The following is a 21,654-nucleotide window of genomic DNA, read 5'->3' as shown; positions in this document are numbered from 1 at the left end:
CACCAACTGAATGTTACTCTGTACTACCAACTGAATGTTACTCTGTACCACCAACTGAATGTTACTCTGTACCACCAACTGAATGTTACTCTGTACCACCAACTGAATGTTACTCTGTACCACCAACTGAATGCTGCTCTGTACCACCAACTGAATGTTACTCTGTACCACCAACTGAATGTTACTCTATACCACCAACTGAATGTTACTCTGTACCACCAACTGAATGTTACTCTATAACACCAACTGAATGTTACTCTGTACCACCAACTGAATGTTACTCTATAACACCAACTGAATGTTACTCTGTGCCACCAACTGAATGTTGCTCTGTACCACCAACTGAATGCTGCTCTGTACCACCAACTGAATGTTACTCTGTACCACCAACTGAATGTTACTCTGTACCACCAACTGAATGTTACTCTGTACCACCAACTGAATGTTACTCTGTACCACCAACTGAATGTTACTCTATAACACCAACTGAATGTTACTCTGTGCCACCAACTGAATGTTACTCTGTACCACCAACTGAATGCTGCTCTGTACCACCAACTGAATGTTACTCTGTACCACCAACTGAATGTTACTCTGTACCACCAACTGAATGTTACTCTGTACCACCAACTGAATGCTGCTCTGTACCACCAACTGAATGTTACTCTGTACCACCAAAGGAATGCTGCCCTGTACCACCAACTGAATGTTACTCTGTACCACCTAAGGAATGCTGCCCTGTACCACCAACTGAATGTTACTCTGTACCACCAAAGGAATGCTGCCCTGTACCACCAACTGAATGCTGCTCTGTACCACCAACTGAATGTTACTCTGTACTACCAACTGAATGTTACTCTATACCACCAACTGAATGTTACTCTATACCACCAACTGAATGTTACTCTATACCACCAACTGAATGTTACTCTATACCACCAACTGAATGTTACTCTGTACCACCAACTGAATGTTACTCTGTACCACCAACTGAATGTTACTCTATACCACCAACTGAATGTTACTCTGTACCACCAACTGAATGTTACTCTGTACCACCAACTGAATGTTGCTCTGTACCACCAACTGAATGTTACTCTGTACCACCAACTGAATGTTACTCTGTACCACCAACTGAATGTTGCTCTGTACCACCAACTGAATGTTACTCTGTACCACCAACTGAATGTTACTCTGTACCACCAACTGAATGTTACTCTATACCACCAACTGAATGTTACTCTGTACCACCAACTGAATGTTACTCTGTACCACCAACTGAATGTTACTCTGTACCACCAACTGAATGTTACTCTGTACCACCAACTGAATGTTACTCTGTACCACCAACTGAATGTTACTCTATACCACCAACTGAATGTTACTCTGTACCACCAACTGAATGTTACTCTGTACCACCAACTGAATGTTGCTCTGTACCACCAACTGAATGTTACTCTGTACCACCAACTGAATGTTACTCTGTACCACCAACTGAATGTTGCTCTGTACCACCAACTGAATGTTACTCTGTACCACCAACTGAATGTTACTCTGTACCACCAACTGAATGTTACTTTGTACCACCAACTGAATGTTACTCTGTACCACCAACTGAATGTTGCTCTGTACCACCAACTGAATGTTACTCTGGACCACCAACTGAATGTTACTCTGTACCACCAACTGAATGTTACTCTGTACCACCAACTGAATGTTACTCTGTACCACCAACTGAATGTTACTCTGTACCACCAACTGAATGTTACTCTGTACCACCAACTGAATGTTACTCTGTACCACCAACTGAATGCTGCTCTGTACCACCAACTGAATGTTACTCTGTACCACCAACTGAATGTTACTCTGTACCACCAAAGGAATGCTGCCCTGTACCACCAACTGAATGTTACTCTGTACCACCAACTGAATGTTACTCTGTACCACCAAAGGAATGCTGCCCTGTACCACCAACTGAATGTTACTCTGTACCACCAACTGAATGTTGCTCTGTACCACCAACTGAATGTTACTCTGTACCACCAACTGAATGTTACTCTGTACCACCAACTGAATGTTACTCTATACCACCAACTGAATGTTACTCTGTACCACCAACTGAATGTTACTCTGTACCACCAACTGAATGTTACTCTGTACCACCAACTGAATGTTACTCTGTACCACCAACTGAATGTTACTCTGTACCACCAACTGAATGTTACTCTGTACCACCAACTGAATGTTACTCTGTACCACCAACTGAATGTTACTCTGTACCACCAACTGAATGTTACTCTGTACCACCAACTGAATGTTACTATGTACCACCAACTGAATGTTACTCTGTACCACCAACTGAATGTTACTCTGTACCACCAACTGAATGTTGCTCTGTACCACCAACTGAATGTTACTCTGTACCACCAACTGAATGTTACTCTGTACCACCAAAGGAATGCTGCCCTGTACCACCAACTGAATGTTACTCTGTACCACCAAAGGAATGCTGCCCTGTACCACCAACTGAATGTTACTCTGTACCACCAAAGGAATGCTGCCCTGTACCACCAACTGAATGCTGCTCTGTACCACCAACTGAATGTTACTCTGTACCACCAACTGAATGTTACTCTGTACCACCAACTGAATGTTACTCTGTACCACCAACTGAATGCTGCTCTGTACCACCAACTGAATGTTACTCTGTACCACCAAAGGAATGCTGCCCTGTACCACCAACTGAATGTTACTCTGTACCACCAAAGGAATGCTGCCCTGTACCACCAACTGAATGTTACTCTGTACCACCAAAGGAATGCTGCCCTGTACCACCAACTGAATGCTGCTCTGTACCACCAACTGAATGTTACTCTGTACTACCAACTGAATGTTACTCTGTACCACCAACTGAATGTTACTCTGTACCACCAACTGAATGTTACTCTGTACCACCAACTGAATGTTACTCTGTACCACCAACTGAATGCTGCTCTGTACCACCAACTGAATGTTACTCTGTACCACCAACTGAATGTTACTCTATACCACCAACTGAATGTTACTCTGTACCACCAACTGAATGTTACTCTATAACACCAACTGAATGTTACTCTGTACCACCAACTGAATGTTACTCTATAACACCAACTGAATGTTACTCTGTGCCACCAACTGAATGTTGCTCTGTACCACCAACTGAATGCTGCTCTGTACCACCAACTGAATGTTACTCTGTACCACCAACTGAATGTTACTCTGTACCACCAACTGAATGTTACTCTGTACCACCAACTGAATGTTACTCTGTACCACCAACTGAATGTTACTCTATAACACCAACTGAATGTTACTCTGTGCCACCAACTGAATGTTACTCTGTACCACCAACTGAATGCTGCTCTGTACCACCAACTGAATGTTACTCTGTACCACCAACTGAATGTTACTCTGTACCACCAACTGAATGTTACTCTGTACCACCAACTGAATGCTGCTCTGTACCACCAACTGAATGTTACTCTGTACCACCAAAGGAATGCTGCCCTGTACCACCAACTGAATGTTACTCTGTACCACCTAAGGAATGCTGCCCTGTACCACCAACTGAATGTTACTCTGTACCACCAAAGGAATGCTGCCCTGTACCACCAACTGAATGCTGCTCTGTACCACCAACTGAATGTTACTCTGTACTACCAACTGAATGTTACTCTGTACCACCAACTGAATGTTACTCTGTACCACCAACTGAATGTTACTCTGTACCACCAACTGAATGTTACTCTGTACCACCAACTGAATGCTGCTCTGTACCACCAACTGAATGTTACTCTGTACCACCAACTGAATGTTACTCTGTACCACCAACTGAATGTTACTATGTACCACCAACTGAATGTTACTCTGTACCACCAACTGAATGTTACTCTGTACCACCAACTGAATGTTGCTCTGTACCACCAACTGAATGTTACTCTGTACCACCAACTGAATGTTACTCTGTACCACCAAAGGAATGCTGCCCTGTACCACCAACTGAATGTTACTCTGTACCACCAAAGGAATGCTGCCCTGTACCACCAACTGAATGTTACTCTGTACCACCAAAGGAATGCTGCCCTGTACCACCAACTGAATGCTGCTCTGTACCACCAACTGAATGTTACTCTGTACCACCAACTGAATGTTACTCTGTACCACCAACTGAATGTTACTCTGTACCACCAAAGGAATGCTGCCCTGTACCACCAACTGAATGTTACTCTGTACCACCAAAGGAATGCTGCCCTGTACCACCAACTGAATGTTACTCTGTACCACCAAAGGAATGCTGCCCTGTACCACCAACTGAATGCTGCCCTGTACCACCAACTGAATGTTACTCTGTACCACCAAAGGAATGCTGCCCTGTACCACCAACTGAATGCTGCTCTGTACCACCAACTGAATGTTACTCTGTACCACCAACTGAATGTTACTCTGTACCACCAACTGAATGCTGCTCTGTACCACCAACTGAATGTTACTCTGTACCACCAAAGGAATGCTGCCCTGTACCACCAACTGAATGTTACTCTGTACCACCAAAGGAATGCTGCCCTGTACCACCAACTGAATGTTACTCTGTACCACCAAAGGAATGCTGCCCTGTACCACCAACTGAATGCTGCTCTGTACCACCAACTGAATGTTACTCTGTACTACCAACTGAATGTTACTCTATACCACCAACTGAATGTTACTCTATACCACCAACTGAATGTTACTCTATACCACCAACTGAATGTTACTCTGTACCACCAACTGAATGTTACTCTGTACCACCAACTGAATGTTACTCTATACCACCAACTGAATGTTACTCTGTACCACCAACTGAATGTTACTCTGTACCACCAACTGAATGTTGCTCTGTACCACCAACTGAATGTTACTCTGTACCACCAACTGAATGTTACTCTGTACCACCAACTGAATGTTGCTCTGTACCACCAACTGAATGTTACTCTGTACCACCAACTGAATGTTACTCTGTACCACCAACTGAATGTTACTCTATACCACCAACTGAATGTTACTCTGTACCACCAACTGAATGTTACTCTGTACCACCAACTGAATGTTACTCTGTACCACCAACTGAATGTTACTCTGTACCACCAACTGAATGTTACTCTGTACCACCAACTGAATGTTACTCTATACCACCAACTGAATGTTACTCTGTACCACCAACTGAATGTTACTCTGTACCACCAACTGAATGTTGCTCTGTACCACCAACTGAATGTTACTCTGTACCACCAACTGAATGTTACTCTGTACCACCAACTGAATGTTGCTCTGTACCACCAACTGAATGTTACTCTGTACCACCAACTGAATGTTACTCTGTACCACCAACTGAATGTTACTTTGTACCACCAACTGAATGTTACTCTGTACCACCAACTGAATGTTGCTCTGTACCACCAACTGAATGTTACTCTGGACCACCAACTGAATGTTACTCTGTACCACCAACTGAATGTTACTCTGTACCACCAACTGAATGTTACTCTGTACCACCAACTGAATGTTACTCTGTACCACCAACTGAATGTTACTCTGTACCACCAACTGAATGTTACTCTGTACCACCAACTGAATGCTGCTCTGTACCACCAACTGAATGTTACTCTGTACCACCAACTGAATGTTACTCTGTACCACCAAAGGAATGCTGCCCTGTACCACCAACTGAATGTTACTCTGTACCACCAACTGAATGTTACTCTGTACCACCAAAGGAATGCTGCCCTGTACCACCAACTGAATGTTACTCTGTACCACCAACTGAATGTTGCTCTGTACCACCAACTGAATGTTACTCTGTACCACCAACTGAATGTTACTCTGTACCACCAACTGAATGTTACTCTATACCACCAACTGAATGTTACTCTGTACCACCAACTGAATGTTACTCTGTACCACCAACTGAATGTTACTCTGTACCACCAACTGAATGTTACTCTGTACCACCAACTGAATGTTACTCTGTACCACCAAAGGAATGCTGCCCTGTACCACCAACTGAATGTTACTCTGTACCACCAAAGGAATGCTGCCCTGTACCACCAACTGAATGTTACTCTGTACCACCAAAGGAATGCTGCCCTGTACCACCAACTGAATGCTGCTCTGTACCACCAACTGAATGTTACTCTGTACTACCAACTGAATGTTACTCTATACCACCAACTGAATGTTACTCTATACCACCAACTGAATGTTACTCTATACCACCAACTGAATGTTACTCTGTACCACCAACTGAATGTTACTCTGTACCACCAACTGAATGTTACTCTATACCACCAACTGAATGTTACTCTGTACCACCAACTGAATGTTACTCTGTACCACCAACTGAATGTTGCTCTGTACCACCAACTGAATGTTACTCTGTACCACCAACTGAATGTTACTCTGTACCACCAACTGAATGTTGCTCTGTACCACCAACTGAATGTTACTCTGTACCACCAACTGAATGTTACTCTGTACCACCAACTGAATGTTACTCTATACCACCAACTGAATGTTACTCTGTACCACCAACTGAATGTTACTCTGTACCACCAACTGAATGTTACTCTGTACCACCAACTGAATGTTACTCTGTACCACCAACTGAATGTTACTCTGTACCACCAACTGAATGTTACTCTATACCACCAACTGAATGTTACTCTGTACCACCAACTGAATGTTACTCTGTACCACCAACTGAATGTTGCTCTGTACCACCAACTGAATGTTACTCTGTACCACCAACTGAATGTTACTCTGTACCACCAACTGAATGTTGCTCTGTACCACCAACTGAATGTTACTCTGTACCACCAACTGAATGTTACTCTGTACCACCAACTGAATGTTACTTTGTACCACCAACTGAATGTTACTCTGTACCACCAACTGAATGTTGCTCTGTACCACCAACTGAATGTTACTCTGGACCACCAACTGAATGTTACTCTGTACCACCAACTGAATGTTACTCTGTACCACCAACTGAATGTTACTCTGTACCACCAACTGAATGTTACTCTGTACCACCAACTGAATGTTACTCTGTACCACCAACTGAATGTTACTCTGTACCACCAACTGAATGCTGCTCTGTACCACCAACTGAATGTTACTCTGTACCACCAACTGAATGTTACTCTGTACCACCAAAGGAATGCTGCCCTGTACCACCAACTGAATGTTACTCTGTACCACCAACTGAATGTTACTCTGTACCACCAAAGGAATGCTGCCCTGTACCACCAACTGAATGTTACTCTGTACCACCAACTGAATGTTGCTCTGTACCACCAACTGAATGTTACTCTGTACCACCAACTGAATGTTACTCTGTACCACCAACTGAATGTTACTCTATACCACCAACTGAATGTTACTCTGTACCACCAACTGAATGTTACTCTGTACCACCAACTGAATGTTACTCTGTACCACCAACTGAATGTTACTCTGTACCACCAACTGAATGTTACTCTGTACCACCAACTGAATGTTACTCTGTACCACCAACTGAATGTTACTCTGTACCACCAACTGAATGTTACTCTGTACCACCAACTGAATGTTACTCTGTACCACCAACTGAATGTTACTATGTACCACCAACTGAATGTTACTCTGTACCACCAACTGAATGTTACTCTGTACCACCAACTGAATGTTGCTCTGTACCACCAACTGAATGTTACTCTGTACCACCAACTGAATGTTACTCTGTACCACCAAAGGAATGCTGCCCTGTACCACCAACTGAATGTTACTCTGTACCACCAAAGGAATGCTGCCCTGTACCACCAACTGAATGTTACTCTGTACCACCAAAGGAATGCTGCCCTGTACCACCAACTGAATGCTGCTCTGTACCACCAACTGAATGTTACTCTGTACCACCAACTGAATGTTACTCTGTACCACCAACTGAATGTTACTCTGTACCACCAACTGAATGCTGCTCTGTACCACCAACTGAATGTTACTCTGTACCACCAAAGGAATGCTGCCCTGTACCACCAACTGAATGTTACTCTGTACCACCAAAGGAATGCTGCCCTGTACCACCAACTGAATGTTACTCTGTACCACCAAAGGAATGCTGCCCTGTACCACCAACTGAATGCTGCTCTGTACCACCAACTGAATGTTACTCTGTACTACCAACTGAATGTTACTCTGTACCACCAACTGAATGTTACTCTGTACCACCAACTGAATGTTACTCTGTACCACCAACTGAATGTTACTCTGTACCACCAACTGAATGCTGCTCTGTACCACCAACTGAATGTTACTCTGTACCACCAACTGAATGTTACTCTATACCACCAACTGAATGTTACTCTGTACCACCAACTGAATGTTACTCTATAACACCAACTGAATGTTACTCTGTACCACCAACTGAATGTTACTCTATAACACCAACTGAATGTTACTCTGTGCCACCAACTGAATGTTGCTCTGTACCACCAACTGAATGCTGCTCTGTACCACCAACTGAATGTTACTCTGTACCACCAACTGAATGTTACTCTGTACCACCAACTGAATGTTACTCTGTACCACCAACTGAATGTTACTCTGTACCACCAACTGAATGTTACTCTATAACACCAACTGAATGTTACTCTGTGCCACCAACTGAATGTTACTCTGTACCACCAACTGAATGCTGCTCTGTACCACCAACTGAATGTTACTCTGTACCACCAACTGAATGTTACTCTGTACCACCAACTGAATGTTACTCTGTACCACCAACTGAATGCTGCTCTGTACCACCAACTGAATGTTACTCTGTACCACCAAAGGAATGCTGCCCTGTACCACCAACTGAATGTTACTCTGTACCACCTAAGGAATGCTGCCCTGTACCACCAACTGAATGTTACTCTGTACCACCAAAGGAATGCTGCCCTGTACCACCAACTGAATGCTGCTCTGTACCACCAACTGAATGTTACTCTGTACTACCAACTGAATGTTACTCTGTACCACCAACTGAATGTTACTCTGTACCACCAACTGAATGTTACTCTGTACCACCAACTGAATGTTACTCTGTACCACCAACTGAATGCTGCTCTGTACCACCAACTGAATGTTACTCTGTACCACCAACTGAATGTTACTCTATAACACCAACTGAATGTTACTCTATGCCACCAACTGAATGCTGCTCTGTACCACCAACTGAATGTTACTCTGTACCACCAACTGAATGTTACTCTGTACCACCAACTGAATGTTACTCTGTACCACCAACTGAATGTTACTCTGTACCACCAACTGAATGTTACTCTATAACACCAACTGAATGTTACTCTGTTCCACCAACTGAATGTTACTCTGTACCACCAACTGAATGCTGCTCTGTACCACCAACTGAATGTTACTCTGTACCACCAACTGAATGTTACTCTGTACCACCAACTGAATGTTACTCTGTACCACCAACTGAATGCTGCTCTGTACCACCAACTGAATGTTACTCTGTACCACCAACTGAATGTTACTCTGTACCACCAACTGAATGTTACTCTATACCACCAACTGAATGTTACTCTGTACCACCAACTGAATGTTACTCTGTACCACCAACTGAATGTTACTCTGTACCACCAACTGAATGTTACTCTATACCACCAACTGAATGTTACTCTGTACCACCAACTGAATGTTACTCTATAACACCAACTGAATGTTACTCTGTACCACCAACTGAATGTTACTCTATAACACCAACTGAATGTTACTCTGTGCCACCAACTGAATGTTGCTCTGTACCACCAACTGAATGTTACTCTATAACACCAACTGAATGTTACTCTGTACCACCAACTGAATGTTACTCTATAACACCAACTGAATGTTACTCTGTGCCACCAACTGAATGTTGCTCTATACCACCAACTGAATGTTGCTCTGCCCGGAGGACCCCTGAAGTACCCCCTCATGTGCATTTTACCAGCAGGCTATTGGTCTCATGATTCTTCTCTAGTACCCCCTGTGGATAAGCCCAGTACCCCCAGGTGTCCTAGTACCCCCTGTGGATAGACCCAGTACCCCCTGTGGATAGGCCCAGTACCTCCAGGTGTCCCAGTACCCCCTGTGGATAGACCCAGTACCCCCTGTGGATAGGCGCAGCACCCCCAGGTGTCCCAGTACCCCCTGTGGATAGACCCAGTACCCCCAGGTGTCCTAGTACCCCCTGTGGATAGACCCAGTACCCCCAGGTGTCCTAGTACCCCCTGTGGATATGCTCAGTGCCCTAAGGGGACCTAGTACCCCTGGTTGGGAACCACTCTATTAAGCAAACCAGACGGCACGATTTGTATTTACGGATAGCAAGGGGCACATTCAAACACTCAGACATAATTTACAAACAAAGCATTTGTGTTTAGTGAGTCCGCCAGATCATAGACAGCTGTGTTCCCTTTAGGGATTTCAGCTTTAAGGCATGAGGAAGTAAAGGACAGAGGATGGAGCTGGGCTGATGGGGTATGGACTGTAGGGGATGAGGGGCAGAGGGGTGAGTCAGTGGTGCTGTGTCCCCTTTAGGGATGTCAGCTTTAAGGCATGAGGAAGTGAAGGAGAGAGGATGGAGCTGGGCTGATGAGGTATGGAGGTATGAGCATTGGGTATATGTTGTGTAATTTTTTAGATATTACCAGTTAGATTTACTGCACTGTCGGAGCTGGAAGAACAAGCATTTCGCTACACCCTCAATAACACCTGCTAATCACGTGTATGTGACCAATAAAATGTGATTTGATATGGAACAAGTGTGGGAGGGGTTCAGTGATAGGTCAATATGGGTCAGGTGACTGACCCAAGGCTGACAGGTTCTCCAGCGGTAGGAGGGAACTGGAACAGTCCGTCTGACGACCTCTGTTGGCTGGCTTCTGGAAGACATGCAGGGAGATCTACCACAGTCCCACCTTATCATGAGCACTGAACAATGTAACACTCAATGTAATTAGAATATAATACACTCTAAGTATTAGAAAGAAAACAAATAATATATGACCCCAGGTCTACCTCTGAAGGCCTCCAGCTGTGTTGTCAGAACCTTCCGGATCTCATTCACCCACGTGGTTTTCACCTCAGTCGTCGGGGCCTGAATTACAACGATGAAACCCGTTACTGGTTTGTGCAGATATATGTGTTACATTCCAAACAGAGTCCGATGTGATTTGTGTGTCAATGTAAAAAATAAATACATCGTCATGTAATCTATAGCAGTTGAATGGACAGGGTTTGAGTGCTGGTCACGCACCTGCACAATGTACACCTCCTCCCGTGAGTTGCACCAGACCTCAAACTTCTTGTTGTCACCTTTGGCATTCTCAGTGATGCCCACAGCACTCATCTGGTAGAGGGCATACCGTGTTGGAAAATGTTACCATCTAAAGCATCTATTTTAACTCACTTGCAATATCAAACACTTGGTAAGACCGACAGACACACAACACAGACAGACACACAACGCAGACAGACACACAGACAGACACACAGACAGACACACAGGCAGACAGACAGACAGACAGACAGACAGACAGACAGACAGACAGACAGACAGACAGACAGACAGACAGACTCACACTAAGGGACTGTTTGAAGCTGTAGGACGGGGCTTTCTCGTAGCCCTCCCCATTCTCTTCGCGTCTCTTACAGAAGAGCAGGGCTTTCTCGTGCAGGAACAGGTGTCTCTGCATAGGCTTGAAGCGGGCCATGTCCTTGACCTTGGCGTGACCTTTCTTGTGTTCCGTCCACACGCTGAATGACCCCTGCATCAGCAGCCGGCCCAGGTCACCCAGGTGACCCTATCAGAAGAGGGGTCACAGGTCAGGAGAAAGTTAATGTGCCATCATAAGCTATGGTGCTGCTGACTCATGTAATATTGACATATCTGATATTTCATACAATATTTCATACAATATGCAGTACATTTCATAACAAAATGCAGTACATTTCATACAATATGCAGTACATTACATACAATATGCAATACATTTTATAACAATATGCAGTACATTTCATACAATATGCAGTATATTTCATAACAATATGCAATACATTTCATACAATATGCAGTACATTTCATAACAATATGCAGTACATTTCATAACAATATGCAGTACATTTCATACAATATGCAGTACATTTCATAACAATATGCAGTTCATTTCATAACAATATGCAGTACATTTCATACAATATGCAGTACATTTCATACAATATGCAGTACATTTCATACAATATGAAGTACATTTCATACAATATGCAGTACATTTCATACAATATGAAGTACATTTCATACAATATGCAGTACATTTCTTAACAATATGCAGTACATTTCATACAATATGCAGTACATTTCATAACAATATGCAGTACATTTCATACAATATGCAGTACATTTCATGCAATATGAAGTACATTTCATAACAATATGCAATACATTTCATACAATATGCAGTACATTTCATACAATATGCAGTACATTTCATACAATATGAAGTACATTTCATAACATGCAATACATTTCATAACAATTTGCAGTACATTTGATACAATATGCAGTACATTTCATACAATGTGAAGTTGAGCGATGATAAACTCACATCGTATCCAGTGATAGCAATGAGATGCATGGAGTCATTGACAGCCTTCAAGATTCCCAGGATAGAGGTGAGCGCCTCTTGCAGGGCCTCTGACCCCTCACAGCCCTTACTGTACTTTAGCAGCTCCTACAATTCAAAGACACACATTGACGTTTTAGGTCTGTAATGGAATGGTGTATAAAGAACAAAGTACAAAGGATATTAATATGGACCTAAATATTTTAATGTTTGAGACAACAAAGCGAGAATCCTTAATTGGGGAAACTACCATGTCCCTTTGGGACATGACAACGACAAAGAAGTTACTGCAAACAACCAACACAGTTTTCCCCATCTGACATCATCACGCTGGCGATAGAACATCAGAATATGTACAGCAACTCTTTTCCCTCCACGATGCTGGATGCTTCTTTCACCAACAAAACAAAAAGAAGAACCTGGGAGAACAGTGGTGCTGTGTCCCCTTTAGGGATGTCAGCTTTAAGGCATGAGGAAGTAAAGGAGAGAGGATGGAGCTGGGCTGATGAGGTATGGACTATAGGGGATGAGGGGCAGAGGGGTGAGTCAGTGGTGCTGTGTCCCCTTTAGGGATGTCAGCTTTAAGGCATGAGGAAGTAAAGGAGAGAGGATGGAGCTGGGCTGATGAGGTATGGACTATAGGGGATGAGGGGCAGAGGGGTGAGTCAGTGGTGCTGTGTCCCCTTTAGGGATGTCAGCTTTAAGGCATGAGGAAGTAAAGGAGAGAGGATGGAGCTGGGCTGATGGGGTTTGGACTATAGGGGATGAGGGGCAGAGGGGTGAGGCAGTAGTGCTGTGTCCCCTTTAGGGATGTCAGCTTTAAGGCATGAGGAAGTAAAGGAGAGAGGATGGAGCTGGGCTGATGAGGTATGGACTATAGGGGATGAGGGGCAGAGGGGTGAGTCAGTGGTGCTGTGTTCCCTTTAGGGATGTCAGCTTTAATGCATGAGGAAGTAAAGGAGAGAGGATGGAGCTGGGCTGATAAGGTATGGACTATAGGGGATGAGGGGCAGAGGGGTGAGGCAGTGGTGCTGTTTCCCCTAATGCAGATTAGATATTTATAGATGATATACCTTCAACAGGAGCTGGTATTTGGTGATCCTCTGGACCGGTTTCAGGAGATAGGAATCCAAGCCCAGTTTATGTTCCAGCTTCTTCTGACATTCCTGGTGCAGACCAGAACAGGGAGAAAAGATTAGTAGGAAATAATAACCACTCAGGCCTGAAGCTTTTTGGGGTCTGTGTGTACCTCAGAGGAGGTGTGTATATAATATAATATAATAATAATATAATAATAATATATGCCATTTAGCAGACGCTTTTATCCAAAGCAACTTACAGTCATGTGTGCATACATTCTACGTATGGGTGGTCCCGGGAATCGAACCCACTACCCTGGCGTTACAAGCGCCATGCTCTACCAACTGAGCTACAGAAGGACCACACCATATGGTGTGTACCTCAGGGGAGGTGTATATGGTGTGTACCTCAGGGGAGGTGTATATATGGTGTGTACCTCAGGGGAGGTGTGTATATGGTGTGTACCTCAGGGGAGGTGTATATATGGTGTGTACCTCAGGGGAGGTGTATATATGGTGTGTACCTCAGGGGAGGTGTATATATGGTGTGTACCTCAGGGGAGATGTATATATGGTGTGTACCTCAGGGGAGGTGTATATATGGTGTGTGCCTCAGGGGAGGTGTATATGGTGTGTACCTCAGGGGAGGTGTATATATGGTGTGTACCTCAGGGGAGGTGTATATGGTGTGTACCTCAGGGGAGGTGTATATGGTGTGTACCTCAGGGGAGGTGTATATATGGTGTGTACCTCAGGGGAGGTGTATATATGGTGTGTACCTCAGGGGAGGTCTATATGATGTGTACCTCAGGGGAGGTGTATATGGTGTGTACCTCAGGGGAGGTGTATATATGGTGTGTATTTCAGGGGAGGTGTATATATGGTGTGTACCTCAGGGGAGGTGTATATGGTGTGTACCTCAGGGGAGATGTGTAAAGGTGTGTACCTCAGGGGAGGTGTGTACCTCAGGGGAGGTGTATATGGTGTGTACCTCAGGGGAGGTGTGTAAAGGTGTGTACCTCAGGGGAGGTGTATATATGGTGTGTACCTCAGGGGAGGTGTATATGGTGTGTACCTCAGGGGAGGTGTATATGATGTGTACCTCAGGGGAGGTGTATATGATGTGTACCTCAGGGGAGGTGTATATGATGTGTACCTCAGGGGAGGTGTGTATATGGTGTGTACCTCAGGGGAGGTGTGTACCTCAGGGGAGGTGTGTATATGGTGTGTACCTCAGGGGAGGTGTGTACCTCAGGGGAGGTGTGTATATGGTGTGTACCTCAGGGGAGGTGTATACCTCAGGGGAGGTGTGTATATGGTGTGTACCTCAGGGGAGGTGTGTACCTCAGGGGAGGTGTGTATATGGTGTGTACCTCAGGGGAGGTGTATACCTCAGGGGAGGTGTATATGGTGTGTACCTCAGGGGAGGTGTGTACCTCAGGGGAGGTGTATATATGGTGTGTACATCAGGGGAGGTGTATATATGGTGTGTACCTCAGGGGAGGTGTATATATGGTGTGTACCTCAGGGGAGGTGTATATATGGTGTGTACCTCAGGGGAGGTGTATATATGGTGTGTACCTTAGGGGAGGTGTATATGGTGTGTACCTCAGGGGAGGTGTGTACCTCAGGGGAGGTATGTATGGTGTGTACCTCAGGGGAGGTGTGTATGTATGGTGTGTATTTCAGGGGAGGTGTATATATGGTGTGTACCTTAGGGCAGGTGTATATGGTGTGTACCTAAGGGGATGTGTGTAAAAGGTGTGTACCTGGAAGAAGGTGCAGTCGGAGCACTGTCTCCACAAGCTCTCAGAGCGAGGTTTATTCTGACAATACTTCTCATAGATCTGCAGGTCTGTCATCTGAGAGAGAGAGAGAGAGAGAGAGAGAGAGAGAGAGGGAGAGAGAGAGAGAAAATAAAGAAAAGAGAGGAATACCCTGCTTCACAATCAGACTAGTGATTTAGACACAACATATCTCCAATCCCTCACCCTCTGCAGAAAACAACGACCCACAAGTTCCGGGCAGCCTTGGTACTCTTCTAACTCCCTCAGAAAGGTCCTGGAAGATGACAAGAAACAGAGAGATGATCAGTCAGTTAGTACAATGACAGTAGTTCGATCACTGTGTAAGTACCATTATTAACCACTAGGGGGGGGGGCTCGTTTACCTCTTGTGGAAGGTGTAGATCTCTGGCATGTTGCCAAACAGCACATCTTTCTTGTTCTGCAGAGGAGCGGGCATGAGGCTGACCATGGCTGGATTGTCCATCTCTGAGGCATAGCCCTGAAATACACAGAAAGATTATTTAGGATGACCAAGAGACAGATCTCAGGTCAGTTTTGTGAACCAGCGCCTCCAATGATTGAGCTCATGATTTGGAGAGGGTAAGCTGAATACTTAGGACATATGCACACAGGTGAAGAAGACTGACAGGGTTCATATGGTCCAGGGGGGAGGGTTCATATGGTCCAGGGGAGAGGGTTCATATGGTCCAGGGGAGAGGGTTCATATGGTCCAGGGGAGAGGGATTGAGGGTTCATAGGGTCCAGGGGAGAGGGATTGAGGGTTCATATGGTCCAGGGGAGAGGGATTGAGGGTTCATAGGGTCCAGGGGAGAGGGATTGAGGGTTCATAGGGTCCAGGGGAGAGGGATTGAGGGTTCATATGGTTCAGGGGAGAGGGTTCATAGGGTCCAGGGGAGAGGGATTGAGGTTTCATGTCGTCCAGGGGAGAGGGTTCATATGGCCCACAGGAGAGGGATTGAGGGTTCATATGGCCCAGGAGAGAGGGATTGAGGGTTCATATGGCCCAGGGGAGAGGGATTGAGGGTTCATATGGCCCAGGGGAGAGGGATTGAGGGTTCATATGGCCCAGGAGAGAGGGATTGAGGGTTCATATGGCCCAGGGGAGAGGGATTGAGGGTTCATATGGCCCAGGGGAGAGGGGTTGAGGGTTCATATGGTCCAGGGGAGAGGGATTGATGATTCATAGGGTCCAGGGGAGAGGGATTTAGGGTTTATAGTTTTCAGGGGAGAGAGATTGAGGGTTCATATGGTCCAGGGGAGAGGGATTGAGGGTTCATAGGGTCCAGGGGAGAGGGATAGAGGGTTCATATGGTTCAGGGCTGAGGGATTGAGGATTCATAGGGTCCAGGGGAGAGGGATTGAGGGTTCATAATGTCCAGGGGAGAGGGATAGAGGGTTCATATGGTTCAGGGGAGAGGGTTCATATGGTCCAGGGGAGAGGGATAGAGGGTTCATATGGTCCAGGGGAGAGGGATAGAGGGTTCATATGGTCCAGGGGAGAGGGATTGAGGGTTCATATGGTTTAGGGGAGAGGGATAGAGGGTTCATATGGTTTAGGGGAGAGGGATAGAGGGTTCATATGGTCCAGGGGAGAGGGATTGAGGGTTCATATGGTCCAGAGGAGAGGGTTCATATGGCCCACAGGAGAGGGATTGAGGGTTCATATGGTTCAGGGGAGAGGGATTGAGGGTTCATATGGTCCAGAGGAGAGGGTTTGAGGGTTCATATGGTTCAGGGGAGAGGGATTGAGCGTTCATATGGTCCAGGGGAGAGGGATTGAGGGTTCATAGGGCCCAGAGGAGAGGGATTGAGGATTCATATGGTTCAGGGGAGAGGGATACACACCTGTAGGACACAGTGCAGTTCCTCCACGTACCCCCTTTCTGTCTCCAGTAGCTCATTCATTACATGTCTACAGAGCGACATAGCACTGGTCAGACAGAATATAGACAGGTCGGGCATGATTTAGACAGGTTTAGGGTTGCAATATTCCGGTAATTTCCCCCAACATCCTAGGTTTTCCAGGAATCCCAGTTGGAAGATTCCCGGGATTGAGAGGGAATAAACAGGAAATCCGGAATCCTCCCACTATGTTTTTGGAAAAACTGGGAATTCCTGGAAAGTTACCGGAATTTTGCCTCCCTATATGGGTCAGACATAATTATATTTTATAGACTGGTCAGACATAATTATATTATAATAATATAGACTTGTCAGACATAATTATATTATAATAATATAGACTTGTCAGACATAATTATATTATAATAATATAGACTGGTCAGACATAATTATATTATAATAATATAGACTTGTCAGACATAATTATATTATAATAATATAGACTTGTCAGACATAATTATATTATAATAATATAGACTGGTCAGACATAATTATATTATAATAATATAGACGTGTCAGACATAATTATATTATAATTTATAGACTGGCCAGACGTGATTTTATTATAACAATACAGACGGGTCAGATGCTATAGCTTACAAACAGGCCATACATGATACAGACACCAGATGACTAGGGAGGGAGCCTTTATCATTCTTATTTCTATGGGGTGAAACACAACACAGAGAAAACAACACAACACAGAGAAAACAACACAACACAGAGAAACATCAAAGACTCAATACAGACAGATGGTCAGACATAACGAAGACACTAGCCATCATACATCATCACAGCTGACAGAACATAGACAGAACTTACTTTCTGAGGATGGCCAGGTTCTCGTCCTCCTCTGACAGTGAGGTACTTCTGCTGCTCTGTAGCTGGCCCTCCACCTGAGAACACAGGATAGGATGAGGATCTACTGAAATGACTGGAGCTAGTGTCTCATTTAACATACATACTACTGGTATGACAATACTACCCCACAGTAAAAGACTGACCAAAGTAAGAGGAACCTCTACTTACTGTTCTACTGCTGACCTCATTCACAGAGTCTCCCTCTGAACAACTCTTCTCCAGCACTCTCTTTGCTATGGCGCAGAGGAAGAGAGAGGTGCGGACATGAGGTGGGAAATTGACACTATACACGTATCGAAATATACATTGACTGTTCCAGTTAAAAGAGCATTAACTCTATGTTGGTGGTATGTTAGGACTGGTGGTATGTAAGGACTGGTGGTATGTAAGGACTGGTGGTATGTAAGGACTGGTGGTATGTAAGGACTGGTGGTATGTAAGGACTGGTGGTATGTTAGGACTGGTGGTATGTAAGGACTGGTGGTATGTTAGGACTGGTGGTATGTAAGGACTGGTGGTATGTTAGGACTGGTGGTATGTAAGGACTGGTGGTATGTAAGGACTGGTGGTATGTAAGGACTGGTGGTATGTAAGGACTGGTGGTATGTTAGGACTGGTGGTATGTAAGGACTGGTGGTATGTAAGGACTGGTGGTATGTAAGGACTGGTGGTATATTAGGACTGGTGGTATGTTAGGACTGGTGGTATGTAAGGACTGGTGGTATGTTAGGACTGGTGGTATGTTAGGACTGGTGGTATGTAAGGACTGGTGGTATGTTAGGACTGGTGGTATATTAGGACTGGTGGTATGTTAGGACTGGTGGTATGTAAGGACTGGTGGTATGTTAGGACTGGTGGTATGTTAGGACTGGTGGTATGTTAGGACTGGTGGTATGTTAGGACTGGTGGTATGTAAGGACTGGTGGTATGTAAGGACTGGTGGTATGTTAGGACTGGTGGTATGTTAGGACTGGTGGTATGTAAGGACTGGTGGTATGTTAGGACTGGTGGTATATTAGGACTGGTGGTATGTTAGGACTGGTGGTATGTAAGGACTGGTGGTATGTTAGGACTGGTGGTATGTTAGGACTGGTGGTATGTTAGGACTGGTGGTATGTTAGGACTGGTGGTATGTAAGGACTGGTGGTATGTTAGGACTGGTGGTATGTTAGGACTGGTGGTATGTAAGGACTGGTGGTATGTAAGGACTGGTGGTATGTTAGGACTGGTGGTATGTTAGGACTGGTGGTATGTTAGGACTGGTGGTATGTAAGGACTGGTGGTATGTTAGGACTGGTGGTATGTTAGGACTGGTGGTATGTTAGGACTGGTGGTATGTAAGGACTGGTGGTATGTTAGGACTGGTGGTATGTAAGGACTGGTGGTATGTAAGGACTGGTGGTATGTTAGGACTGGTGGTATGTTAGGACTGGTGGTATGTTAGGACTGGTGGTATGTTAGGACTGGTGGTATGTAAGGACTGGTGGTATGTTAGGACTGGTGGTATGTAAGGACTGGTGGTATGTAAGGACTGGTGGTATGTAAGGACTGGTGGTATGTAAGGACTGGTGGTATGTTAGGACTGGTGGTATGTTAGGACTGGTGGTATGTAAGGACTGGTGGTATGTTAGGACTGGTGGTATGTAAGGACTGGTGCTATGTTAGGACTGGTGGTATGTAAGGACTGGTGGTATGTTAGGACTGGTGGTATGTAAGGACTGGTGGTATGTTAGGACTGGTGGTATGTAAGGACTGGTGGTATGTAAGGACTGGTGGTATGTAAGGACTGGTGGTATGTAAGGACTGGTGGTATGTAAGGACTGGTGGTATGTAAGGACTGGTGGTATGTAAGGACTGGTGGTATGTTAGGACTGGTGGTATGTAAGGACTGGTGGTATTTAAGGACTGGTGGTATGTAAGGACTGGTGGTATGTAAGGACTGGTGGTATGTAAGGACTGGTGGTATGTAAGGACTGGTGGTATGTAAGGACTGGTGGTATGTTAGGACTGGTGGTATGTAAGGACTGGTGGTATGTTAGGACTGGTGGTATGTAAGGACTGGTGGTATGTAAGGACTGGTGGTATGTAAGGACTGGTGGTATGTAAGGACTGGTGGTATGTAAGGACTGGTGGTATGTTAGGACTGGTGGTATGTAAGGACTGGTGGTATGTTAGGACTGGTGGTATGTTAGGACTGGTGGTATGTTAGGACTGGTGGTATGTTAGGACTGGTGGTATGTAAGGACTGGTGGTATGTAAGGACTGGTGGTATGTAAGGACTGGTGGTATGTTAGGACTGGTGGTATGTTAGGACTGGTGGTATGTAAGGACTGGTGGTATGTAAGGACTGGTGGTATGTAAGGACTGGTGGTATGTTAGGACTGGTGGTATGTTAGGACTGGTGGTATGTAAGGACTGGTGGTATGTAAGGACTGGTGGTATGTTAGGACTGGTGGTATGTAAGGACTGGTGGTATGTAAGGACTGGTGGTATGTTAGGACTGGTGGTATGTTAGGACTGGTGGTATGTAAGGACTGGTGGTATGTTAGGACTGGTGGTATGTAAGGACTGGTGGTATGTAAGGACTGGTGGTATGTAAGGACTGGTGGTATGTTAGGACTGGTGGTATGTTAGGACTGGTGGTATGTAAGGACTGGTGGTATGTAAGGACTGGTGGTATGTAAGGACTGGTGGTATGTTAGGACTGGTGGTATGTTAGGACTGGTGGTATGTAAGGACTGGTGGTATGTTAGGACTGGTGGTATGTTAGGACTGGTGGTATGTTAGGACTGGTGGTATGTAAGGACTGGTGGTATGTTAGGACTGGTGGTATGTTAGGACTGGTGGTATGTTAGGACTGGTGGTATGTTAGGACTGGTGGTATGTTAGGACTGGTGGTATGTAAGGACTAGTGGTATGTAAGGACTGGTGGTATGTAAGGACTGGTGGTATGTAAGGACTGGTGGTATGTTAGGACTAGTGGTATGTTAGGACTGGTGGTATGTAAGGACTGGTGGTATGTTAGGACTGGTGGTATGTTAGGACTGGTGGTATGTAAGGACTGGTGGTATGTAAGGACTGGTGGTATGTTAGGACTGGTGGTATGTTAGGACTGGTGGTATGTAAGGACTGGTGGTATGTTAGGACTGGTGGTATGTTAGGACTGGTGGTATGTTAGGACTGGTGGTATGTTAGGACTGGTGGTATGTAAGGACTGGTGGTATGTAAGGACTGGTGGTATGTTAGGACTGGTGGTATGTTAGGACTGGTGGTATGTAAGGA

The 21,654-nt window shown here is 44.9% G+C and overlaps 1 protein-coding gene across 9 annotated transcripts in view; it reads right to left on the bottom strand.

The window, feature by feature from the left end:
* LOC118376230 (guanine nucleotide exchange factor DBS-like) overlaps positions 1-21,654 on the bottom strand; it is a 113,048-nt gene that overhangs the window by 12,190 nt on the left and 79,204 nt on the right. For 7 of the 9 annotated variants that reach the window (XR_008089841.1, XM_052493206.1, XM_052493211.1 and 4 more), the window contains 12 exons: positions 18,541-18,605; positions 18,334-18,407; positions 17,455-17,521; positions 15,972-16,087; positions 15,793-15,862; positions 15,571-15,663; positions 13,796-13,888; positions 12,705-12,830; positions 11,682-11,903; positions 11,357-11,449; positions 11,119-11,197; positions 10,910-11,003 (listed from right to left, as the gene is read on the bottom strand). Coding sequence is in view for 8 of the 9 variants with exons in the window: in XM_052493206.1 (XP_052349166.1) it covers positions 10,910-11,003; positions 11,119-11,197; positions 11,357-11,449; positions 11,682-11,903; positions 12,705-12,830; positions 13,796-13,888; positions 15,571-15,663; positions 15,793-15,862; positions 15,972-16,087; positions 17,455-17,521; positions 18,334-18,407; positions 18,541-18,605 (1,192 nt within the window). In the remaining variant the exon portion in view is untranslated. The remainder of the gene's footprint in view (positions 1-10,909; positions 11,004-11,118; positions 11,198-11,356; positions 11,450-11,681; positions 11,904-12,704; positions 12,831-13,795; positions 13,889-15,570; positions 15,664-15,792; positions 15,863-15,971; positions 16,088-17,454; positions 17,522-18,333; positions 18,408-18,540; positions 18,606-21,654) is intronic. The other 2 variants (XM_052493207.1, XM_052493208.1) reach the window with 2 other exon arrangements.

The sequence above is a fragment of the Oncorhynchus keta genome, chromosome 34 (genome assembly GCF_023373465.1).
Source record: "Oncorhynchus keta strain PuntledgeMale-10-30-2019 chromosome 34, Oket_V2, whole genome shotgun sequence".
Taxonomy (NCBI): domain Eukaryota; kingdom Metazoa; phylum Chordata; class Actinopteri; order Salmoniformes; family Salmonidae; genus Oncorhynchus; species Oncorhynchus keta.
This window is presented reverse-complemented; position numbering and strand designations above follow the sequence as displayed.